General features: G+C 53.3%; 2 protein-coding genes across 2 annotated transcripts; one reads left to right on the top strand and one right to left on the bottom strand.

Moving 5' to 3' along the window:
* Positions 1–3,265: 3,265 nt before the first annotated feature.
* Positions 3,266–11,303, top strand: LOC116790613 (lysosomal acid lipase/cholesteryl ester hydrolase-like; the record flags this gene model as incomplete). Its single annotated transcript, XM_032695730.1, has 10 exons — positions 3,266–3,340; positions 5,508–5,597; positions 6,122–6,287; positions 6,629–6,827; positions 7,078–7,187; positions 7,290–7,426; positions 7,819–7,962; positions 8,899–8,970; positions 9,659–9,724; positions 10,166–11,303. Coding segments are annotated over 10 exons (1,293 nt in total), but the record flags the coding sequence as incomplete, so codon positions are not given.
* A 2,700-nt stretch (positions 11,304–14,003) lies between these two features.
* On the bottom strand, positions 14,004–24,836 carry LOC116790612 (lipase member K-like). The gene is made up of 11 exons (XM_032695729.1): positions 24,809–24,836; positions 22,082–22,152; positions 19,824–19,913; positions 19,134–19,299; positions 18,595–18,793; positions 18,235–18,344; positions 17,680–17,816; positions 17,167–17,310; positions 16,159–16,230; positions 15,397–15,462; positions 14,004–14,956 (listed from the first exon to the last, which is right to left on the bottom strand). The coding sequence occupies exons 1-11, from the start codon at positions 24,834–24,836 to the stop codon at positions 14,723–14,725; spliced, it is 1,317 nt and encodes a 438-aa protein (XP_032551620.1). The 3' UTR covers positions 14,004–14,722.
* Between the last annotated feature and the right edge of the window lie 723 nt (positions 24,837–25,559).

Here is a 25,559-nt window from a genome sequence, read left to right as displayed (position 1 = left end):
AGCCGTTCTAGGATTCCATGATTCTCAGAGGGGTGTCCAGCTGGGCTGGCCAAGATCCCCTGAGTGTTGCCAGGAGAGTGAGGGTTACCAGCTACAGAGTCCCCCATATGCTCCTGGGCTCTGCTTGAGGCCCAAACCCCAACTGTTTCTTGGCCTCTCAGGTGCTTTAAGAGCCAACAGTTACATCCTCTGGTGTGAGGTGTCACTCCTGCCTCTTGCTGACTTCGTGATTCAAAGACATCAGGCCACATTGCTGTGGATGTCTCTCATGGTCTTGTTTGAGCATCACAGGACTGCAACCCCTCGTGCTGCTGGGACAACAGGAAGAGAAAGAGCCCCTGAAGTCAGCTGTGTCCCCACTGCTGTCCCTCTGTGAGCAGGTACAGGTCTTCTGCTGGTGAGTCACGTCCTCTGTGGCACCTCCTGGTGCCAGCAGTGCCTTCCTCTGTGCTCACCAGTGTGATGGGTGTTAATCATGGCCTTGCCTATCAATGCATACCTTTGCTCCAACTCCTGCTCTGCTGCTGCTGCTTTCACACACGTACAAACCACCAGACCGTGTGCCCAGGATGCCTGAGACCTTCTTGGTACCTCTTGCCAAGCACGAGGGTAAACCGGGCACATGCTTAACCCTCTGTCATCTGCTCTTGGTGCCCTGGACTGGGAAAGAGAGTATCAGTCTGATTTTAGCAATAAGAGAAGGTCAGCTCTTGTCTGATTCCTGCCAGATTCTTGCAGTGACTTTGGAGGATGTGGCTCAAGTTAAAGAACCTGCTGAGGGAAGCAGCTCTCCTCTGGTTGGTGTCGCTGCCCATGGCAGGGGTGGGACTGGATGAGCTTTAAGGTCCCTTCCAACCTAAACTTCTGTGATTCCATGACTCTGATATTCCAACCTGACCTTGGTCCTGTGCAATGATCATGTTCCTGTCTCATGATGTTTGACTTTCTGACACACCTGAGACATGCAAGGACTCCAGCCCTGTCACACTCAACACATCCTGCCCTGCAACTCCATCCATTTATTGATCAAGGCAACCCCAGATGATTCCACAACCTTTATGCTCCAAGCATAAATCAATTTACTGCCCTGTTTCCTTCCCAATTACACCTCTCCATCCCTTGGAAAGCCTTTAACAGCAGATGAGAAGCAGGTACCAGTGCCATGGGGAGCAGGGTGCTTCCAGAACCTGATTTAGAACTTCCAGAACTTCACCCAAGTGCTTTGATGGGAGACTGACCAGGAAGGAAGAGAATGCAAACACTGCAGCAGACAATTGCAGAAGTGGCAGAAACTTCTAATCTGAACAGGAAGAGACCAAACCCTGAACTTCTTAGGAATTTTCAGAAGTTAAAAGTATTTTTAACCTGCACTTCAATAATGGCAGGTTACAAACACAGTAATGGCTTAGTGACAAACACAGGGGTGCCACAATAAAGGTTGGACCTGATGATCTTGGAGATCTCTTCCAACTTCAACAATTCTATGGCTCCAGTTTCTTGCAGCCTTCTCAGAAGCCTGTTGGGGAAAAGATTTGGATGTTTATTTGCAAAGACAACAAGGTCTTCTTGCCTTTGCCCTGCTAGCCATGGCCTGAGCCCAGTGCAGTGCTGGAAGAATGCTGCTCCAGGGCACAGCCCTGCTGGGAGCAACTCATCCCCCAGAAAAAGATGTCATTACAACCCTACCAAGTGAGGCAGGTAATCACTGTCAATGCAGAGAGATCCTATCTCACCCACAGCCTCATTCTGGCACCCTGAGATTGCCTCACCCTGTCCTGTTCTCCTCTGTGGTCAGTTCTAGAAAGCAAAACCCCTTCAGAGATGACAACTGAAGCAGAGCCACTGCAGTTGTGCTACAAGGCACCAACAGCCCCATCCCACCATCTGCAGACAGCTGGATGGAACCATAAATCCCATCCAGTCCCACTCCTGCCATGGGCAGGGCCACCTCCCACTGGCCCAGGTTGCTCCAAGCCCCATCCAGCCTGGCCTTGGACACTTCCAGGGATCCAGGGGCCACCACAGCTTCTCTGGGCAACCTGGGCCAGGGCCTCTCCACCCTCACAACCAACAATTCCTTCCCAATATTCCATCTAACCCTGCCCTCTGGTAGTAGGAAGCCATTCCCCCTTGTCCTGTCACACCAGTTCCTGATGAACAGCCCCTCTCTGGCTTCCTTGTAACTCCTTCAGACTCTGGAAGGTGCTGTGAGCTCTCTGCACAACCTTCTCCTCTGCAGGCTGAACATTCCCAGCTCTCCCAGCCTGTCTGCACAGGGAAGGTGCTTCAAGCAATAGGGGAAGCAGTGTGGGCCCAAACTTGATGCAAGGGCCAGGAGTGGGCACAGCTCCACCAGGATCCTCTCCGATGTCCTGTCCCAAAAGGAAGGCAAGTTGTGTTGGTGTTGCTGTATGCTGGGAGGAAGGGGGAGTGGTTCTTGTCTGGGCATATCTGGTCCTGTTTTTCCACCTTTCCTCCTCTCCCTGCAGGGAAAAAAATTACACTCTGCTCTGAGCCACTGCTCATTTGAGGGTGAGCCAACTGGGAGGGCTTCTGGCACTGCCTCCAGCTAGTCTTTGGTGAAGAGCAGTCAGTAGAGCTCCAAATACAGGTGGAATTCTTTAGGCTTCCCAAAGAATGACTATTTGCATTTCAGCAAGTGTGGCTGGGCCAGACCTGGCAGGTATGACAGCAGGAGGGCTGCAGGAGCCCACGGGGGGCACAGCCAAACCCAGGGTGCTGCAGTCTGGGCACCTTGGCAAGGAGTGGAGAAGTGGACTCGAAGGCAGTGCTGCCAAACAGCCCATGCCACCCCTCACCCACCCTGCAGGGACCTCCCGGGGCATCAGGCAGCTCCTGGCCAAAGGCACTGCCAGCTGGAAAGCAGTGAAGTCTGGGAAGAGGTGAAGGCTTCATCCCCAGCTTCTTCCCTCCCCGGGGATGGATTTATTTCTCTTTTTTTTCAAGAGCACCCCCTGAAGTCACTTTGGGGACTGGGAAGTTCTGCATTTTCAAGCAGTGGCTCATTGCAAGCCGGGAGGCAGTGAGAAGAGCTGAAAAGAGCTGGATGGCTTACCCACAGGAGCTTGTTGGGATGAGCTAGGCTGGTGCCAGGCACCCCACAGCACCCTGAGCACCACACAGCTCCCTGCACCAACACCAGCCCCAGCCCCAGGCACCAACACCAGTCCCAGTGCAGGTGGAGAGTCCAGAGGCTCCATGTCCTGCAGTTCACAGAGGTCATGGGTGACATCAATGACTCCATCAAGTGCAAAGAACCAATTTGTTACAGCTCTCAACTCTTCTGCAGCGCCACGAAAATATTCCCAAGCAAGCCCAGGTGGGCGGGCTGTCTCCTGCCGGAGCAGACTCCGGCCCTCAGGTAAATCACATCCTCGTGAGAGGAAGGATTACAGGGAGTGGCGACCCGTGACGCTCCCGAACCCGCGGAGCAGAGGGAATATCAGCCCGGTGAGCGCTGGGCGAGAGCAGTGTGGACGGGCAGCAGGGACCTTCTGCGGGGTGGACATCGGGAGGAGAGACACCCACACCTCTCCTGCTGCAGCCCCTGCACCGCCACAGGTAATCAATCAATCAATCAATCAATCAATCCCTCCTCCGCGGGTGCCCCTGCCTTGGCACGGGCTGCCAGCGAGGGGCTGTCCCTGGGCACGGCAGGAGAGAGCTGCAGGGAGCCGTAGGCAGCAGAATGGGACAGCGGGGCTTCCCCAGAGTCCTTTTCCAAGGGAATGTCCTTTGTGCTCCGGGCGGGGCAGTGGGAGCGCTCGGGGGGCAGGGTGCTGGCGGAGGTTTCACCCCGCTGCACCTCTCGGAGCTCACCGGGGGCTCTCCAGCCCTGCTGAGCTGAGCGACGCTTCACTAAGGGAGTATTTCTGCAGCTTTGCTGTTGGGAGGAAAGGGCCATCCCAGGCAAGGCTCTTCCCTGGAATTTGCATTCTCTCCTCCTGACGTTACGCCACAAAAATGCTTTCTGTCTCTCCTTGCTTCTTCTAAAGGCTCAGTCTGAAAGTCCTGAGTGCAGAGCCCCGGGGCCGAGCTGGGCTGTGAGAGTGAGTGGCTGCCGTCCCTGCCGTGCCCCCACCTCTGCCCGCCTGTCCCAGAGCCCCGTGTTCTCCTCAGGAGCATCCCGGGAAGGATGCGGGGAAGGAGGGTCCTGCTGCAGCACGGGGAGGTCGGCGGTGACAGGCGGGGCAGTGAAGGGTCTTGGCCCCAACTCGCGCCCCAGGGGTGCAGGGAAGGAGGCTGGTGGGGAACCCTCCTTCCCCAGAGTGGGGGTCAGGGCTCTGCCGAGCCAAGTCAGAGCCCCCCGACCTCGTGCTGTGAGCGGGAGGGTGGACAAGGGGTGTCCCGGGTGCCCTCCAGCAGGGCAGTGGTGCAGTTGGCATCCTCCACACATCCGCGCCAGGGACAGCAGAGGGAGCGGGTGACTTTCTCCACGGCTGCAAAACCTCCTCCTGCAGCGTGGGAAGCCGGATCCTCCTGCCGAAGAGAGGGAATGATGAGGTTAGAGCCGGGAAGGGACAGAAGCTCTCAGCTGCTCCCAGCTCTCCTTCCTTTCACCAGGGGAGCAGTGGGGTGGGTGCAAAATAGGTGGCACGGGCATCCAGCCGGGATCGCTGCTTCCCGTGCAGCCCGGCACAGGCACGGGCATTCAGTGCCAATTTGGCAGCTCCTGGCGACATTGCTCCACACAATTTAACTATTTCAGCGTGTCACACAAGAGCTGAGGCAGTATTTCTGCCCTCAATTTGTTGCCTCCCAACAAATTGACCCACGCAGGGTCTGCCTGTGGCAGTGGGGTGGAAAGAGATGATCTTTAAGGTCTCTTTCAACCCAAACCATTCTGTGGTTCTGTGGTTCTATGAAATAAAATTATAGGAAGGTGTTTTGTGGTAGGAACATGTCAAAACAGATCCTTCCAAACCCATCCCAGAAAGAACAGGGGGCTCCTGAGATGGTCTTTCACTCGGCTTTGCAAAAACAGGTCAGGGGTGTCCCAGGGGCTATTCAGGCATAAGGAGAGCCCAACAAAATCCCATTGTTTGATTTCAACTTCAAAACAAAACTCCATGGCCCTGTGACTTAAAATTGGGTGGCTTACTCCTTCCAAGGTGATGCCCAAGGCATCATTCTAAATGAATAATCTCTAATAATCTCCTTGAAAACCAGGTTTGCCTGGGCACAAATAGCTGTACACGTACATGCTCATATTTCCAAAAACAAGGGCCTGATGAACAGTGTGGGATTAAGATGTGGTAGAATGTGGACTCTGCCATTGGTCAAGATTAGCAAAAGAAGCCATTTTTAGAAGCAATTAGAGGACTTCAAGTTTAAAATGATTTCATCTGTGGAGTGGTCACGTTGATCTGCTGATGGAAGTGAAGTGGACATCAGGCTTTCCCCAACTTTTCCCCAGTGCACTGCCCAGCTGTTGTGCCAGTGCCATCAGTGTCTCTCACATTCCTGCTGTTGATGATGTTTTGCAGAGCACCAGGATGTGGCTGTTCCTGACCATTGCTTATTTACTGTGCGTCGGGGAAAAGTCGGATGCAAACCCCGAGGTCTCCATGGATGTTGTAAGTCCCGACTTCTCCCCCTTCTTTCCCGCTTGGTCAGGCAAGCTCCCTGGGCTTGGTCTCTGTGTGTCTTCACCAATGTTTGATACCAGGTCTTATTATCTCCCTGTTCTTCTTCATGAGAAATCTTCCCAGATTTATGGCAGACATTTATGGGGAACTTCATTCCAAGTCAGCAGGTTTGGCCACCGCAGCTGCCTGAGGCTCAGAGCGTCGCTGTCACTGCTGCCCCGCTCTTCACACGCACTGGTTGCAACACCACAAGAGACAGTTCTGTACCAGAGCTGCTCAGGGAGTGCAGGAAACTCACGCCTGCCAAAAGTTCCAGCTGCAGTGGTGGCAGTGCCGGTGGAAGGGCCCTTGGGAGGTCCCTGCCCCTCCCTCCCGCCGGCAGCAGCAGCCACCAACACCAGCTCGGGGCAGCCACTGGTGGCTTTGCCCAGCCAAGCCCTCACAGCCTTCAGGAGAGAGACCCCCACCCCCTCCCTGGGCACCTGTCCCACGCTGTCCTTCCCCTCCTACAGGGTGAAATCGTCCGCTACCACGGGTACCCCTACGAGGAGCACGAGGTGCTGACGGATGATGGCTACTACCTGGCCCTGCAGAGGATTCCTCACGGCAGGGGCAACCCAGGCAGCATGAGCACCTCCCATCAAGCAGAGGCACGGGGCTCCAGCATGTTCTGTCCCCGTAAGTGTCCCAGGAAGGTCTGCCTGGTCTCTGTGCAAAGGGCACAGTCAGTGTCCACATGTGGACCTGTGTTTCTCTCCGGGAGTGTGATTTATCAGCCTCCATTAAATGTAGAGCCCAGCCTTATTTTCCATCTTCACTGTAACAATTTCCTCTGCCCTGGCATGACCAAAGAGCCTTCTTCAAAAGCACCTCTCCAGAGAGGCTGAGGACACAGGTGACCACCTCCCTGCACTGGTGGCACTGCCCCGGGGGGTTGCTGCCAAAGCAATACCTGGATGGGAACGGTCAGTGTTCCCAGCGGTCAGAGCAAATGATTCCTCCTCCTCTTCTTCCTCCAGCTCCAAAGGCTGTGGTCCTCCTCCAGCACGGGCTGGTGTTGGAGGGAAGCAACTGGGTTACCAACTTGCCCAACAGCAGCCTGGGCTTCATCCTGGCCGACGCTGGCTACGACGTGTGGATCGGGAACAGCCGGGGGAACAGCTGGTCACGGAAACACAGAGAGTTTGACTTTCACCACCAGGAATACTCAGCTTACAGGTATTTGCTGCCAACCTGCAAGGCGGGCAGGTCCCTGGCACCCTCAGCAGGGTTCTGCAGCTGGAGGAGCAGCGCTGCTGGCAGTCACACCATCTGCCAGAGGGGAAAACAAACCGGCACCATCGGGACTCCACGGGGCTGCCCAGACCCACCAAAGCCCTTGCCTGCTCCCAGGCAGCCATGGCACTGCTTGCCATGCGCTCCCAAGGTCAGCAGGAGTGATTTTGTCCTGTGCATGTCTCCACTGCAGCTTCCACGAGATGGCCATGTATGACCTCCCAGCCACCATCAACTACATCCTGCAGAAAACCGGGCAGGAGCAGCTGTACTACGTGGCTTACTCTCAAGGCACCACCACAGGTACTTAGGAGGAGGTCAGCCCAGGGTGGGCTCACACACCTGGGAGTCAACAACTCCTTCAAATATAACAGGGCAGGGTCTGCTTCCTTCTCCCTCACACAGGTTTCATCACCTTTTCATCCATTCCTGAACTGGATCGCAAAATCAAGATGTTTTTTGCCTTGGCTCCCATCACTGTGAACTCCAACATGAAGTCACCCTTGGTGAAGGTGTTTGACCTTCCCGAGGCACTGGTTAAGGTATGTCCTCACCACATGTGAGATGTGCTAAGACATGCAGGGCTTGTCCATCCCCTCCCTCCTCCTGCCCTCTGGGTTCCCTCTGTATTTTTGTGCCTCTGCCCTTCACCCTGAGGGGCTTTGAACAGTGTCAAACATCCCCCTGCCCAGCCCTAATCAGAGAAGAACTATTTCTACATATTGGGTTTGGGTCCCTTCTCCCGCGAGAAACCTCTCCTGGGAAGATCAAGGCTCTCCCAGGGCCGTGGATGTTTCTGAAAAGCCAAAATGACAAAGCACAGCAAAGCTGTGGCAAGAAGTCAGCAGCTTCCAGGGCTGGGCAGGGAGGTGGGGAGCCCCTGGAGGCAGAAAGCAACAGGAACCACTCTGACCAACCCTTTTGGCTTCCACAGCTTGTTTTAGGACACACGGTGGTCTTTGATAAGGGCCATATCCTGAAGCAAGTGGTCTCTGCTGTGTGCACCTACCCCATCTTTAGGAGTGTTTGCCCCTTGGTCCTTTACTTGCCCGGTGGCTTTACCAGCAGCCTAAATGTGGTATGTATCCTCCAGCTTACCTTTCAAGGGATCCAGTTGTTCACTGTCTGACCAGGAGTTGTCAATTTGCTCCCTTTCACACCTTTGATGGGTAGAAACATCTAGCCACTGTGTTGGCATTTTGCCCCCCTGGACATTCATTCCATGCTCCAGGGGCCCCCAGGCTTTCTCTGGCACTGAGTGATTTGTGATTTCACAGGGGTTTTAGTGACATTGTGGAACAAACTTCCCTTCAATCCACCTCTAGGACTGAAGGCCATCAGGCTTTTCAGTCCACCATCCCTTAGAACAAACTTGTCCCCAAATCAGAGCCTTTCTCTGTGCTCCACTGCACTGAATGTGGAATCCTAGAAAAATCCGGGCTAGAGGCACCAGGCTGGGGGTCTCCATCCCAACCTGCTCCCACCAGGGCCAGCACTACAGTAGGTTACTTGAGGACACATCCAGGCAAGCTGGGCAGTCCCAGAGGGACCACAAGGGGCCAGCCAAGATTTCAGGGTCCAGATCCTGCCCAAACCTGCTCATGTGAGTGAAACTGGAGACAGGTCCACACAGAGTACCAGAAGCACCAAAAGCAATAATAGCTTGATCCTGGATGGAGTCAGAACTGGGCCACTGTTTCTCAAGGAAAGTGTAGGTGAAATTTCCTAATATTCCAAGAAGGAAACATTAGGAACAACACACAGCTACTGCAGTGAGCTGCACTCTGTCTTTGCAAAAGGATCCTGAGCACAAGCTGGGGAGTCTTGCTTTGGTTTGAAAAGCAGACAGACTCCTAACATGGCCCAGCATCCCATGGGGAATGCTCAGCTTGCTGAAGGGAGCTCTGCAGCTCTGTGTGAGTGAGACTCGTGTGGCTGCTGAGCAGGATCCGTTTTATTTCGGGGGGGATTTCCCTCCCTGCAGAGAATAAATATCTCCCCTGGTTTCCTGCAGAGCCGCATGGACGTCTACATGTCTCGCTACCCTGACTCAACATCCCTAAAAAACATGCTCCACTGGCGCCAGGTAAGATTTCCTGCTGCAGGGGCAGATTCCATGCAACAAGAGCCCATGTTCTCTTCTCTCAGCTGCTGAGGGCCTCTGCTCAGTGCAGGGCTTCCATCCCCCACTGCTCTCCCTGCAGAGCTGGATTTTAGAGAGAGACAGGGAAGCTGGACTGAAACACTGGTGCAGGTGAAGTTCCTTAGGCCATGACTCCCAGCAAAAGCTGTCCCAGAGTCTTTGGAGCTGGTAGGAGGTGGAGATGGAACAAAGACTGGTAATAAACCAGGACAGGAGGGTCAGTAGGACAGCAAATGATCCAACTAATTATTGGAAACATGCACAGGCTAACATCTTTCTGCTGTGGGCATTGACCATGGCAGATGAAGGAAATTTGCCCACAGGTTTGATTCACGTCTCCTTTGAGGCTTTTGGTTGTACAGCAGGTTCTCTGGGGGGTTTTGGGGCCTCATCTTCCTGACATCAGTGCTCTGCAGAGAGGAGGGGTGAGCAGAGCCTGCACAGCTCAGGCTGTGCTGAGATCTGCCTGGGGACTGAGCTCTGCTCCCAGAATACAATATCAGACATAACAAAGGCTTCCTTGAGCCTGGCTGGCAGGAGGGAGCAAGGCAGTTCCCCAGTCACCCCTGTTATCCTTCTTGGGGTCCCCTCCAACACAGGGATAATAAACTTGGCTCTCCTCCTTTTCTAGCTCTATCGAACAGGGGAATTCAAGTATTATGATTATGGCAGTGACAACATGCTCCATTACAACCAGGTAAGAGAAGACCATTCCCATTTGACTGTTTTAAAAGAGATTTAAAAAAAAAAAAAAAGGGAAATAGTGGAAAGAAAATATTGCAGTGGTTGAGACTGACTTTTGAGCATTGAGCAACCTGGGCCAGTGGAAAGTGTCCCTGCCCATGGCAGAGGTTTGGAAGTAGATGATCTTTCAGGTCCTTTCCAACCCAAACCATTCTGTGATTCCTTGAATTTTATGGTATTTGTGGCATTATATGGGGAAGCAAGTGTGTGCCTTTCTTCCAAAAGAAGGTGTCTGTGATGTCACTCAGTGATGACTTTGTGACCCTCTGGTGAAAAGCACAGGAGCCCAAGGCACTGTGAGGCTCCCTGGTGATAGTTTCTCTGCTCTAATTGGGATAAGAGAGCAATCCCAAGCAGCAATCAGGAATAGGCTATACTTCCATTTGTCTTGCAGACCTCCCCTCCCTTCTACGAGCTGGAGAAGATGAAGGCCCCGCTGGCCGCGTGGTACGGGGGCAGGGACTGGATTTCAGCCCCTGAGGATGTGAACATCACCCTGCCCCGGATAACCAACCTGGCCTACAAAAAGTACATCCCCGACTTCGTCCACTTCGACTTCCTTTGGGGCAAGCAAGTGTATGAACAAGTCTACAAAGAAATGCTGGATCTCATGGAGAAGAGCTCCTAGAGCTGGAGCAGTGGCCACTGGAAGCTTGTCAATGACTTCTGGGGCTTCTTTGGTTTGGAGGGGGGGAAAAAAAAGTGAAGAAACAAAAGAGGGAAAAGGCTCAGTAAACTGCTACACTTGGTTTGGATTGACATTACTGTGGCAAGAGGGGAAAACAAGCCACGCTGGATTTAGGTTCAATAGCCTGAGGTCCTTCAGAAGTTGGACACGGCCCTTAAACCCTGAGTCTCACGGGGGTTTCCAGCAGCCACAAACTGCAGTGGAATTGGGCTCCTGGTGGCCTCCTCACGTTCCTGTTCCCAGCTGCCAACCCCTGGACAGAAGCTCGGTGCCTCCTGGACGCTGGTGTTTCCCGGGAGTGGGCCTGCTGCGATGGACCCACGGGGTGGGGCGAGCGATGGATCCTCCAGGAGCTGCTTTATTCTCCTTCTGGTGACTCTTCCACGCCGAGGACCCCAACATCCTGACATTCTTTGCTTCACAGTCAGAAGGAGATGGAAGCTCTCTGCCTGGCCACAGCGAAGAGCTCTCATGGGTTTTTCCCATGAGAACTGTCCATTTTGCTGACATAGGGAAGGTCTTTCTCAGGATCCTGTTGATTTGGATAACACCAGCCTTGCTCATACACAAAAGAGTTTTCAATCAGTTCTACCAGGAAACATCATTTTAAGCACTTCTAAGGCACAAACCCAGCTGGAAAGGCCACCTTTTGATGCCTCTCAGGGAACACTGTTGTTTTCCTTACGTGGGAGAGAGAAGAAGAGTCTGGTGGAAGCCAGTAATGAGTCTAAATCTGTTTTCAGCCTCTGGATTAAGTTCTTAATAATACATTGATCGGGGAGGAACTGTGAATTTACCTGTTTGTGTTACTTTATTCACAAAATATGCCTGTGAGCAAGCAGGGCAAAGGATAAGGTCCTCTTTCCACAAAGATGTAATAACAATAATAATAATAATAATAATAAATTGTTAGGGTCTACTAGGCTCTGTGTGGTTGTACTGTCTTAAACCTCTGGAGAAATTCTCCCCTGTGAGGGTGGGGAGGCCCTGGCACAGGTTGCCCAGAGAAGCTGTGGCGGCCCCTGGATCCCTGGAAGTGTCCAAGGCCAGGTTGGATGGGGCTTGGAGCAACCTGGGCTAGTGGGAGGTGTCCCTGCCCATGGCAGGGGTGGCACTGGATGGGATTTATGGTTCCATCCAGGTGTCTGCAGATGGTGGGACGGGGCTGTTGGTGCCTTGTAGCACAACTGCAGTGGCTCTGCTTGAGTTGTCATCTCTGAAGGGGTTTCACTTTCTAGAATTGATCACAGAGGAGAACAGGACAGGGTGAGGCAATCTCAGGGTGCCAGAATGAGGCTGTGGGTGAGATAGGATCTCTCTGCATTGACAGTGATTACCTGCCTCACTTGGTAGGGTTGTAATGACATCTTTTTCTGGGGGATGAGTTGCTCCCAGCAGGGCTGTGCCCTGGAGCAGCATTCTTCCAGCACTGCACTGGGCTCATGCCATGGCTAGCAGGGCAAAGGCAAGAAGACCTTGCTGTCTTTGCAAATAAACACCCAAATCTTTTCCCCAACAGGCTTCTGAGAAGGCTGCAAGAAACTGGAGCCATAGAATTGTTGAAGTTGGAAGAGATCTCCAAGATCATCAGGTCCAACCTTTATTGTGGCACCCCTGTGTTTGTCACTAAGCCACGTCCCCACCTGCCATTATTGAAGTGCAGGTTAAAAATACTTTTAACTTCTGAAAATTCCTAAGAAGTTCAGGGTTTGGTCTCTTCCTGTTCAGATTAGAAGTTTCTGCCACTTCTGCAATTGTCTGCTGCAGTGTTTGCATTCTCTTCCTTCCTGGTCAGTCTCCCATCAAAGCACTTGGGTGAAGTTCTGGAAGTTCTAAATCAGGTTCTGGAAGCACCCTGCTCCCCATGGCACTGGTACTTGCTTCTCATCTGCTGTTAAAGGCTTTCCAAGGGATGGAGAGGTGTAATTGGGAAGGAAACAGGGTGGTAAATTGATTTATGCTTGGAGCATAAAGGTTGTGGAATCATCTGGGGTTGCCTTGATCAATAAATGGATGGAGTTGCAGGGCAGGATGTGTTGAGTGTGACAGGGCTGGAGTCCTTGCATGTCTCAGGTGTGTCAGAAAGTCAAACATCATGAGACAGGAACATGATCATTGCACAGGTCCAAGGTCAGGCTGGGATATCAGAGTCATGGAATCACAGAAGTTTAGGTTGGAAGGGACCTTAAAGCTCATCCAGTCCCACCCCTGCCATGGGCAGGGACACCTCCCACTAGCCCAGGTTGTTCCAAGCCCTGACCAGCCTGTCCTTGGACACTTCCAGGGATCCAGGGGTAGCCACAGCTTCTCTGGGCAACCTGTGCCAGGGCCTCCCCACCCTTGCAGGGAACAATTCCTTCCCAATATCCCATCTAACCCTGCCCTCTGTCAGTGGGAAGCCATTCCCCTGTGCCCTGGCACTCCAGACCCATGTAAATAGTGTCTCTCCATGTTTCTTCAGGCTCCCTTCAGGTCCTGGAAGGCCACAATTAGGTCACCCCAAAGCTTCTCCTCTCCAGGCTGAACAATCCCAGCTCTACCAGCCTTTCCTCCCAGCAGACCAAAGATATGCATTGATAGGCAAGGCCATGATTAACACCCATCACACTGGTGAGCACAGAGGAAGGCACTGCTGGCACCAGGAGGTGCCACAGAGGACGTGACTCACCAGCAGAAGACCTGCACCTGCTCACAGAGGGACAGCAGTGGGGACACAGCTGACTTCAGGGGCTCTTTCTCTTCCTGTTGTCCCAGCAGCACGAGGAGTTGCAGTCCTGTGATGCTCAAACAAGACCATGAGAGACATCCACAGCAATGTGGCCTGATGTCTTTGAATCACGAAGTCAGCAAGAGGCAGGAGTGACACCTCACACCAGAGGATGTAACTGTTGGCTCTTAAAGCACCTGAGAGGCCAAGAAACAGTTGGGGTTTGGGCCTCAAGCAGAGCCCAGGGGCATACGGGGCTGGTAACCCTCACTCTCCTGGCAACACTCAGGGGATCTTGGCCAGCCCAGCTGGACACCCCTCTGAGAATCATGGAATCCTAGAACGGCTTGGGTTGGAAAGGACCTTCAAGATCAGCTCATTCCAGCCCTGCCATGGGCAGGGACACCTTTCACTAGCCCAGGTTGCTCCAAGCCCCGTCCAACCTGGCCTTGGACACTTCCAGGGATCCAGGGGCAGCCACAGCTTCTCTGGGCAACCTGTGCCAGGGCCTCCCCACCCTCACAGGGGAGAATTTCTCCAGAGGTTTAAGACAGTACAACCACACAGAGCCTAGTAGACCCTAACAATTTATTATTATTATTATTATTATTATTGTTATTACATCTTTGTGGAAAGAGGACCTTATCCTTTGCCCTGCTTGCTCACAGGCATATTTTGTGAATAAAGTAACACAAACAGGTAAATTCACAGTTCCTCCCCGATCAATGTATTACTAAGAGCTTAATCCAGAGGCTGAAAACAGATTTAGACTCATTACTGGCTTCCACCAGACTCTTCTTCTCTCTCCCACGTAAGGAAAACAACAGTGTTCCCTGAGAGGCATCAAAAGGTGGCCTTTCCAGCTGGGTTTGTGCCTTAGAAGTGCTTAAAATGATGTTTCCTGGTAGAACTGATTGAAAACTCTTTTGTGTATGAGCAAGGCTGGTGTTATCCAAATCAACAGGATCCTGAGAAAGACCTTCCCTATGTCAGCAAAATGGACAGTTCTCATGGGAAAAACCCATGAGAGCTCTTCGCTGTGGCCAGGCAGAGAGCTTCCATCTCCTTCTGACTGTGAAGCAAAGAATGTCAGGATGTTGGGGTCCTCGGCGTGGAAGAGTCACCAGAAGGAGAATAAAGCAGCTCCTGGAGGATCCATCGCTCGCCCCACCCCGTGGGTCCATCGCAGCAGGCCCACTCCCGGGAAACACCAGCGTCCAGGAGGCACCGAGCTTCTGTCCAGGGGTTGGCAGCTGGGAACAGGAACGTGAGGAGGCCACCAGGAGCCCAATTCCACTGCAGTTTGTGGCTGCTGGAAACCCCCGTGAGACTCAGGGTTTAAGGGCCGTGTCCAACTTCTGAAGGACCTCAGGCTATTGAACCTAAATCCAGCGTGGCTTGTTTTCCCCTCTTGCCACAGTAATGTCAATCCAAACCAAGTGTAGCAGTTTACTGAGCCTTTTCCCTCTTTTGTTTCTTCACTTTTTTTTCCCCCCCTCCAAACCAAAGAAGCCCCAGAAGTCATTGACAAGCTTCCAGTGGCCACTGCTCCAGCTCTAGGAGCTCTTCTCCATGAGATCCAGCATTTCTTTGTAGACTTGTTCATACACTTGCTTGCCCCAAAGGAAGTCGAAGTGGACGAAGTCGGGGATGTACTTTTTGTAGGCCAGGTTGGTTATCCGGGGCAGGGTGATGTTCACATCCTCAGGGGCTGAAATCCAGTCCCTGCCCCCGTACCACGCGGCCAGCGGGGCCTTCATCTTCTCCAGCTCGTAGAAGGGAGGGGAGGTCTGCAAGACAAATGGAAGTATAGCCTATTCCTGATTGCTGCTTGGGATTGCTCTCTTATCCCAATTAGAGCAGAGAAACTATCACCAGGGAGCCTCACAGTGCCTTGGGCTCCTGTGCTTTTCACCAGAGGGTCACAAAGTCATCACTGAGTGACATCACAGACACCTTCTTTTGGAAGAAAGGCACACACTTGCTTCCCCATATAATGCCACAAATACCATAAAATTCAAGGAATCACAGAATGGTTTGGGTTGGAAAGGACCTGAAAGATCATCTACTTCCAAACCTCTGCCATGGGCAGGGACACTTTCCACTGGCCCAGGTTGCTCAATGCTCAAAAGTCAGTCTCAACCACTGCAATATTTTCTTTCCACTATTTCCCTTTTTTTTTTTTTTAAATCTCTTTTAAAACAGTCAAATGGGAATGGTCTTCTCTTACCTGGTTGTAATGGAGCATGTTGTCACTGCCATAATCATAATACTTGAATTCCCCTGTTCGATAGAGCTAGAAAAGGAGGAGAGCCAAGTTTATTATCCCTGTGTTGGAGGGGACCCCAAGAAGGATAACAGGGGTGACTGGGGAACTGCCTTGCTCCCTCCTGCCAGCCAGGCTCAAGGAAGCCTTTGTTATGTCTGATATTGTATTCTGGGAGCAGAGCTCAGTCCCCAGGCAGATCTCAGCACAGCCTGAGCTGTGCAGGCTCTGCTCACCCCTCCTCTCTGCAGAGCACTAATGTCAGGAGGCTGAGGCCCCAAAACCCCCCAGAGAACCTGCTGTACAACCAAAAGCCTCAAAGGAGACGTGAATCAAACCTGTGGGCAAATTTCCTTCATCTGCCATGGTCAATGCCCACAGCAGAAAGATGTGAGCCTGTGCATGTTTCCAATAATTAGTTGGATCATTTGCTGTCCTACTGACCCTCGGCATCTCCTGTCCTGGTTTATTACCAGTCTTTGTTCCATCTCCACCTCCTACCAGCTCCAAAGACTCTGGGACAGCTTTTGCTGGGAGTCATGGCCTAAGGAACTTCACCTGCACCAGTGTTTCAGTCCAGCTTCCCTGTCTCTCTCTAAAATCCAGCTCTGCAGGGAGAGCAGTGGGGGATGGAAGCCCTGCACTGAGCAGAGGCCCTCAGCAGCTGAGAGAAGAGAACATGGGCTCTTGTTGCATGGAATCTGCCCCTGCAGCAGGAAATCTTACCTGGCGCCAGTGGAGCACGGTTTTTAGGGATGTTGAGTCAGGGTAGCGAGACATGTAGACGTCCATGCGGCTCTGCAGGAAACCAGGGGAGATATTTATTCTCTGCAGGGAGGGAAATCCCCCCCGAAATAAAACGGATCCTGCTCAGCAGCCACACGAGTCTCACTCACACAGAGCTGCAGAGCTCCCTTCAGCAAGCTGAGCATTCCCCATGGGATGCTGGGCCATGTTAGGAGTCTGTCTGCTTTTCAAACCAAAGCAAGACTCCCCAGCTTGTGCTCAGGATCCTTTTGCAAAGACAGAGTGCAGCTCACTGCAGTAGCTGTGTGTTGTTCCTAATGTTTCCTTCTTGGAATATTAGGAAATTTCACCTACATTTTCCTTGAGAAACAGTGGCCCAGTTCTGACTCCATCCAGGATCAAGCTATTATTGCTTTTGGTGCTTCTGGTACTCTGTGTGGACCTGTCTCCAGTTTCACTCACATGAGCAGGTTTGGGCAGGATCTGGACCTTGAAATCTTGGCTGGCCCCTTGTGGTCCCTCTGGGACTGCCCAGCTTGCCTGGATGTGTCCTCAAGTAACCTACTGTAGTGCTGGCCCTGGTGGGAGCAGTTTGGGATGGAGACCCCCAGCCTGGTGCCTCTAGCCCGGATTTTTCTAGGATTCCACATTCAGTGCAGTGGAGCACAGAGAAAGGCTCTGATTTGGGGACAAGTTTGTTCTAAGGGATGGTGGACTGAGAAGCCTGATGGCCTTCAGTCCTAGAGGTGGATTGAAGGGAAGTTTGTTCCATAATATCACTAAAACCCCTGTGGAATCACAAATCACTCAGTGCCAGAGAAAGCCTGGGGGCCCCTGGAGCATGGAATGAATGTCCAGGGGGGCAAAATGCCAACACAGTGGCTAGATGTTTCTACCCATCAAAGGTGTGAAAGGGAGCAAATTGACAACTCCTGGTCAGACAGTGAACAACTGGATCCCTTCAAAGGTAAGCTGGAGGGTACATACCTCATCATAGCTGCTGGTAAAGCCACCGGGCAAGTAAAGGACCAAGGGGCAAACACTCCTAAAGATGGGGTAGGTGCACACAGCAGAGACCACTTGCTTCAGGATATGGCCCTTATCAAAGACCACCGTGTGTCCTAAAACAAGCTGTGGAAGCCAAAAGGGTTGGTCAGAGTGGTTCCTGTTGCTTTCTGCCTCCAGGGGCTCCCCACCTCCCTGCCCAGCCCTGGAAGCTGCTGACTTCTTGCCACAGCTTTGCTGTGCTTTGTCATTTTGGCTTTTCAGAAACATCCACGGCCCTGGGAGAGCCTTGATCTTCCCAGGAGAGGTTTCTCGCGGGAGAAGGGACCCAAACCCAATATGTAGAAATAGTTCTTCTCTGATTAGGGCTGGGCAGGGGGATGTTTGACACTGTTCAATGCTCCTCAGGGTGAAGGGAACCCAGAGGGCAGGGGGAGGGAGGGGATGGACAAGCCCTGCATGTCTTAGCACATCTCACATGTGGTGAGGACATACCTTAACCAGTGCCTCGGGAAGGTCAAACACCTTCACTAAGGGTGACTTCGTGTTGGAGTTCACAGTGGTGGGAGCCAAGGCAAAAAACATCTTGATTTTGCGATCCAGTTCAGGAATGGATGAAAAGGTGATGAAACCTGTGTGAGGGAGAAGGAAGCAGACCCTGCCCTGTTATATTTGAAGGAGTTGTTGACTCCCAGGTGTGTGAGCCCACCAGAAAGACCCTTAAAAGTGGCTCTAGCAGGTTGGTGACTTCACCTGAAGCCTTTGCTGCTGATGTATTTCAAGTCCCAGCTTGAGTGCTTAGCCCAGCTGTACCTCCCAAAGCTCTTCCTGGGGCTCTGGCAGCAGTGGGATGCACCAAAAGCTATGATTGCCACCGATTTTGGGCTGTCACTGCTCAAAACTGTTCTGTTAAAGCAAACAGGGATTATTACCGGCCCTTTTCCCACTGTTGTTTGGACGTGCCTGGATGTTACTGTCCCTGACCAAGGTTTTAAGAACACTCCAAAACTGGGTGCAACTGTGACACTGGGCTGACCTCCTCCTAAGTACCTGTGGTGGTGCCTTGAGAGTAAGCCACGTAGTACAGCTGCTCCTGCCCAGTTTTCTGCAGGATGTAGTTGATGGTGGCTGGGAGGTCATACATGGCCATCTCGTGGAAGCTGCAGTGGAGACATGCACAGGACAAAATCACTCCTGCTGACCTTGGGAGCGCATGGCAAGCAGTGCCATGGCTGCCTGGGAGCAGGCAAGGGCTTTGGTGGGTCTGGGCAGCCCCGTGGAGTCCCGGTGGTGCCGGTTTGTTTTCCCCTCTGGCAGATGGTGTGACTGCCAGCAGCGCTGCTCCTCCAGCTGCAGAACCCTGCTGAGGGTGCCAGGGACCTGCCCGCCTTGCAGGTTGGCAGCAAATACCTGTAAGCTGAGTATTCCTGGTGGTGAAAGTCAAACTCTCTGTGTTTCCGTGACCAGCTGTTCCCCCGGCTGTTCCCGATCCACACGTCGTAGCCGGCGTCGGCCAGGATGAAGCCCAGGCTGCTGTTGGGCAAGTTGGTAACCCAGGTGCTTCCCTCCAACACCAGCCCGTGCTGGAGGAGGACCACAGCCTTTGGAGCTGGAGGAAGAAGAGGAGGAGGAATCATTTGCTCTGACCGCTGGGAACACTGACCGTTCCCATCCAGGTATTGCTTTGGCAGCAACCCCCGGGGCAGTGCCACCAGTGCAGGGAGGTGGTCACCTGTGTCCTCAGCCTCTCTGGAGAGGTGCTTTTGAAGAAGACTCTTTGGTCATGCCAGGGCAGAGGAAATTGTTACAGTGAAGATGGAAAATAAGGCTGGGCTCTACATTTAATGGAGGCTGATAAATCACACTCCCAGAGAGAAACACAGGTCCACATGTGGACACTGACTGTGCCCTTTGCACAGAGACCAGGCAGACCTTCCTGGGACACTTACGGGGACAGAACATGCTGGAGCCCCGTGCCTCTGCTTGATGGGAGGTGCTCATGCTGCCTGGGTTGCCCCTGCCGTGAGGAATCCTCTGCAGGGCCAGGTAGTAGCCATCATCCGTCAGCACCTCGTGCTCCTCGTAGGGGTACCCGTGGTAGCGGACGATTTCACCCTGTAGGAGGGGAAGGACAGCGTGGGACAGGTGCCCAGGGAGGGGGTGGGGGTCTCTCTCCTGAAGGCTGTGAGGGCTTGGCTGGGCAAAGCCACCAGTGGCTGCCCCGAGCTGGTGTTGGTGGCTGCTGCTGCCGGCGGGAGGGAGGGGCAGGGACCTCCCAAGGGCCCTTCCACCGGCGCTGCCACCACTGCAGCTGGAACTTTTGGCAGGCGTGAGTTTCCTGCACTCCCTGAGCAGCTCTGGTACAGAACTGTCTCTTGTGGTGTTGCAACCAGTGCGTGTGAAGAGCGGGGCAGCAGTGACAGCGACGCTCTGAGCCTCAGGCAGCTGCGGTGGCCAAACCTGCTGACTTGGAATGAAGTTCCCCATAAATGTCTGCCATAAATCTGGGAAGATTTCTCATGAAGAAGAACAGGGAGATAATAAGACCTGGTATCAAACATTGGTGAAGACACACAGAGACCAAGCCCAGGGAGCTTGCCTGACCAAGAGGGAAAGAAGGGGGAGAAGTCGGGACTTACAACATCCATGGAGACCTCGGGGTTTGCATCCGACTTTTCCCCGACGCACAGTAAATAAGCAATGGTCAGGAACAGCCACATCCTGGTGCTCTGCAAAACATCATCAACAGCAGGAATGTGAGAGACACTGATGGCACTGGCACAACAGCTGGGCAGTGCACTGGGGAAAAGTTGGGGAAAGCCTGATGTCCACTTCACTTCCATCAGCAGATCAACGTGACCACTCCACAGATGAAATCATTTTAAACTTGAAGTCCTCTAATTGCTTCTAAAAATGGCTTCTTTTGCTAATCTTGACCAATGGCAGAGTCCACATTCTACCACATCTTAATCCCACACTGTTCATCAGGCCCTTGTTTTTGGAAATATGAGCATGTATGTGTACAGCTATTTGTGCCCAGGCAAACCTGGTTTTCAAGGAGATTATTAGAGATTATTCATTTAGAATGATGCCTTGGGCATCACCTTGGAAGGAGTAAGCCACCCAATTTTAAGTCACAGGGCCATGGAGTTTTGTTTTGAAGTTGAAATCAAACAATGGGATTTTGTTGGGCTCTCCTTATGCCTGAATAGCCCCTGGGACACCCCTGACCTGTTTTTGCAAAGCTGAGTGAAAGACCATCTCAGGAGCCCCCTGTTCTTTCTGGGATGGGTTTGGGAGGATCTGTTTTGACATGTTCCTACCACAAAACACCTTAGTATAATTTTATTTCATAGAACCACAGAACCACAGAATGGTTTGGGTTGAAAGAGACCTTAAAGATCATCTCTTTCCACCCCACTGCCACAGGCAGACCCTGCGTGGGTCAATTTGTTGGGAGGCAACAAATTGAGGGCAGAAATATTGCCTCAGCTCTTGTGTGACACGCTGAAATAGTTAAATTGTGTGGAGCAATGTCGCCAGGAGCTGCCAAATTGGCACTGAATGCCCGTGCCTGTGCCGGGCTGCACGGGAAGCAGCGATCCCGGCTGGATGCCCGTGCCACCTATTTTGCACCCACCCCACTGCTCCCCTGGTGAAAGGAAGGAGAGCTGGGAGCAGCTGAGAGCTTCTGTCCCTTCCCGGCTCTAACCTCATCATTCCCTCTCTTCGGCAGGAGGATCCGGCTTCCCACGCTGCAGGAGGAGATTTTGCAGCCGGGGAGAAAGTCACCCGCTCCCTCTGCTGTCCCTGGTGCGGATGTGTGGAGGATGCCAACTGCACCACTGCCCTGCTGAAGGGCACCCGGGACACCCCTTGTCCACCCTCCCGCTCACAGCACGAGGTCGGGGGGCTCTGACTTGGCTCGGCAGAGCCCTGACCCCCACTCTGGGGGAAGGAGGGTTCCCCACCAGCCTCCTTCCCTGCACCCCTGGGGCGCGAGTTGGGGCCAAGACCCTTCACTGCCCCGCCTGTCACCGCCGACCTCCCCGTGCTGCAGCAGGACCCTCCTTCCCCGCATCCTTCCCGGGATGCTCCTGAGGAGAACACGGGGCTCTGGGACAGGCGGGCAGAGGTGGGGGCACGGCAGGGACGGCAGCCACTCACCCTCACAGCCCAGCTCAGCCCCGGGGCTCTGCACTCAGGACTTTCAGACTGAGCCTTTAGAAGAAGCAAGGAGAGACAGAAAGCATTTTTGTGGCGTAACGTCAGGAGGAGAGAATGCAAATTCCGGGGAAGAGCCTTGCCTGGGATGGCCCTTTCCTCCCAACAGCAAAGCTGCAGAAATACTCCCTTAGTGAAGCGTCGCTCAGCTCAGCAGGGCTGGAGAGCCCCCGGTGAGCTCCGAGAGGTGCAGCGGGGTGAAACCTCCGCCAGCACCCTGCCCCCCGAGCGCTCCCACTGCCCCGCCCGGAGCACAAAGGACATTCCCTTGGAAAAGGACTCTGGGGAAGCCCCGCTGTCCCATCCTGCTGCCTACGGCTCCCTGCAGCTCTCTCCTGCCGTGCCCAGGGACAGCCCCTCGCTGGCAGCCCGTGCCAAGGCAGGGGCACCCGCGGAGGAGGGATTGATTGATTGATTGATTGATTGATTACCTGTGGCGGTGCAGGGGCTGCAGCAGGAGAGGTGTGGGTGTCTCTCCTCCCGATGTCCACCCCGCAGAAGGTCCCTGCTGCCCGTCCACACTGCTCTCGCCCAGCGCTCACCGGGCTGATATTCCCTCTGCTCCGCGGGTTCAGGAGGGTCACAGGTCACCACTCCCTGTAATCCGTCCTCCCACGAGGATGTGATTTACCTGAGGGCCGGAGTCTGCTCCGGCAGGAGACAGCCCGCCCACCTGGGCTTGCTTGGGAATGTTTTCGTGGCGCTGCAGAAGAGTTGAGAGCTGTAACAAATTGGTTCTTTGCACTTGATGGAGTCATTGATGTCACCCATGACCTCTGTGAACTGCAGGACATGAAGCCTCTGGACTCTCCACCTGCGCAGGACTGGTGTTGGTGCCTGGGGCTGGGGCTGGTGTGGGTGTACGGGGCTGATGGTGCACAGGGCAGGTGTTGGTGCAGGGAGCTGTGGGGTGCTCAGGGTGCTGTGGGGTGCCTGGCACCAGCCTAGCTCATCCCAACAAGCTCCTGTGGGTAAGCCATCCAGCTCTTTTCAGCTCTTCTCACTGCCTCCTGGCTTGCAATGAGCCACTGCCTGAAAATGCAGAACTTCCCAGTCCCCAAAGTGACTTCAGGGGGTGTTCTTTAAAAAAAGAGAAATAAATCCATCCCCGGGGAGGGAAGAAGCTGGGGATGAAGCCTTCACCTCTTCCCAGACTTCACTGCTTCCCAGCTGGCAGTGCCTGTGGCCAAGAGCTGCCTGATGCCCCAGGAGGTCCCTGCAGGGTGGGTGAGGGGTGGCACAGGCTGTGGGTGTCATTTTTGGCAGCGCTGCCTTCGCTGCCTTCCTTCCATTTATTGATCAAGGCAACCCCAGATGATTCCACAACCTTTATGCTCCAAGCATAAATCAATTTACCACCCTGTTTCCTTCCCAATTACACCTCTCCATCCCTTGGAAAGCCTTTAACAGCAGATGGGAAGCAAGTACCAGTGCCATGGGGAGCAGGGTGCTTCCAGAACCTGATTTAGAACTTCCAGAACTTCACCCAAGTGCTTTGATGGGAGACTGACAAGGAATGAAGAGAATGCAAACACTGCACCAGACAATTGCAGAAGTGGCAGAAACTTCTAATCTGAACAGGAAGAGACTAAAACCTGAACTTCTTAGGAATTTTCAGAAGTTAAAAGTATTTTTAACCTGCACTTCAATAATGGCAGGTGGGGACGTGGCTTAGTGACAAACACAGGGGTGCCACAATAAAGGTTGGACCTGATGATCTTGGAGATCTCTTGCAACTTCAACAATTCTATGGCTCCAGTTTCTTGCAGCCTTCTCAGAAGCCTGTTGGGGAAAAGATTTGGGTGTTTATTTGCAAAGACAGCAAGGTCTTCTTGCCTTTGCCCTGCTAGCCATGGCCTGAGCCCAGTGCAGTGCTGGAAGAATGCTGCTCCAGGGCACAGCCCTGCTGGGAGCAACTCATCCCCCAGAAAAAGATGTCATTACAACCCTACCAAGTGAGGCAGGTAATCACTGTCAATGCAGAGAGATCCTATCTCACCCACAGCCTCATTCTGGCACCCTGAGATTGCCTCACCCTGTCCTGTTCTCCTCTGTGATCAGTTCTAGAAAGCAAAACCCCTTCAGAGATGACAACTCAAGCAGAGCCACTGCAGTTGTGCTACAAGGCACCAACAGCCCCGTCCCACCATCTGCAGACACCTGGATGGAACCATAAATCCCATCCAGTCCCACCCCTGCCATGGGCAGGGACACCTCCCACTAGCCCAGTTCCCCTGAGTCTGATGGAGAGAGAGCAGAGCAGGAGCTGAGCCTTCACCAAGGTGTCCTCAGACATTTCCAACATGCAGATCCCATGGCTCCAGCAGTGGGATGGAGGCTCTCCAGCGAGGATCCAGCACATCTGCTGGGGCTTTGTGCACCATCCCCATTCCCTCACCCTTCTCTGCACCAGTCCCAGCTGGTATCTCACTACCAGGGGTACTCCCCTTGTCTCCCAGAGCACTGGTAAAATGGGCCTGGGAGCCCCCCAGGATGACCCCAGTTCAGACTATTAAGGCATGAACAAATCAGAAAAAGAATTCTGAAGTCAAGCTCATTCCAAATGTTTTAAAAGTCATTTTATTTTCCTCTTGTAACAACAAACACCCACTGCGGGGGAGGGAAAGAGGAGGGGATTACTTGAAAGCAGCCACAGGGTGAACCACTGCTGCTGTTAGCACAGGACCGGTGCGAGCACGTCGAACATCCACCACGTGTGGGTGGAGAGCTGCTGTGCAGAGGGACCTGGAGCTGCTGGTTGGCAGCAGCTCAACGTGGGGCAGCAGAGAGCAGAGTGCCCGGGCAGCACCGGGGGAAAACCTCATCCTGGGCTGCATCAACACAGCACGACCAGTCGGGCACTTCTGTGCCCCGAGCTGCTTTAGTCTCAGGTGCTCTTTCCGAAATTTCTCTGCGCTTCAGCTGGCTGCTGTTTGGTCGTGCAGGCACTGAGGTCTTGGAGCGATCCTTGTCCATGGGATGGTGCTCTCTGAAGGAAATGGGAAAGCGTGGGCAGCAGAGGGTGCTGTGAAAGTGCTGGTGAGGGAGATGGTCTCTTGCCCAAACCCTCATGGAAGGTGTTGTGGTTTGACATATTTAAAAAAACACCCAACAAAACAACACAATTGTCCATCTCTCCTCGAGCATGAGGTGGTTCTTTAGCCTGGCCACAGCCACAGGGCAGGAGCTCTGTGGGGATGGAGCCCTCTCCGCTGGGAGGATGGGAGAGGGCAGCTTGTCTGGGTCCAGCCCTGTCACCATCCATGCTGGGGACAGTGACACCAGCAGTTATGTCTGTGCTGCTTTGTCAGGGTGAGAGGGATGTTTTAGTTGTCATGGTGTAATTTCAGGCCCTGTGAGGTTGTCCCTGATGGGGGCCAAGGCTGGACCACAGACTCACAGAGGCTGCTGCCAGTCAGCATCACCATCATGCCCTGGCTGGCTTTGCATTTCTTCTCTCTGCAGTTGTGAAGGAGCAGGAGGGGGAGAAACAAGCCCCTCCATAAATCCCCTGTATTTTCCAGCTGATTATAAGGGGTTTTGGTGTCCTTTGTGATGCAGAACTGGTGAGACATTTCTTTTTGTGTGTGCATGGGTGCTGTTGAGTTTGATTTAGCGAGAAACTTGAGCTCAGGTTTTTCTGGTTTGTGTGAGTGGAACAGAGTGTAAAGTGTAAAGTCTGTTACTGAAAAAAAGCCCCACCCAACCCCAAAAACCCCAGGGCACTCATGTCTTTGGTCTGCTTTCCTCCTTTGTCACCAGGGGGAGAAGCAAAGCTCTGTGCAGCCTACGCTGAGCTCTGTCCCTACCTTATCATTTTACTGCTCGCATTACTAAACCCCTCCCAACCCTCCCTCTGAAGCTATTTTGCAAACCACCACAGGTCATCAGCAGGGTGGAAAGCACACCTTGGCTTCAAGGAGAAGCAATTGTCCCTTGGATGCTGAGCTGAGTGGTTAAAGAGGGAGGTGTGGCCCTGGTGTGCTTCGTCCAGCCCTGGAGTCCCCTTGTGTGACAGGCAGGCAGCTGGAATTCCTCTGCGGAGGAATGCCAAAAATGCAGCTCCCAGCTGGAGGACACCACAAGACCTGTGCTGTTGCTGGTGATGGGGATGTTGCCCAGCAGCTCACCTGCCTTTTTAGGATGTGGGA

Source organism: Chiroxiphia lanceolata, chromosome 8 (assembly GCF_009829145.1).
Source record: "Chiroxiphia lanceolata isolate bChiLan1 chromosome 8, bChiLan1.pri, whole genome shotgun sequence".
Taxonomy (NCBI): domain Eukaryota; kingdom Metazoa; phylum Chordata; class Aves; order Passeriformes; family Pipridae; genus Chiroxiphia; species Chiroxiphia lanceolata.
Note: the sequence above shows the minus strand (reverse complement) of the source record. Positions and strands in the feature narration are given on the sequence as shown.

Bases quoted from the DNA above. Each gene is read 5' to 3' on its own strand.
- LOC116790612 (XM_032695729.1), bottom strand. From the start codon at position 24,836: ATGGTGATGCTGACTGGCAGCAGCCTCT. The intron at 22,153-24,808 runs GTGAGTCTGTGG...GACTCCATCAAG, and splicing joins GCTGACTGGCAGCAGCCTCT to TGCAAAGAACCAATTTGTTA. The intron at 18,345-18,594 runs GTATTTGCTGCC...TCTCCACTGCAG, and splicing joins CAGGAATACTCAGCTTACAG to CTTCCACGAGATGGCCATGT.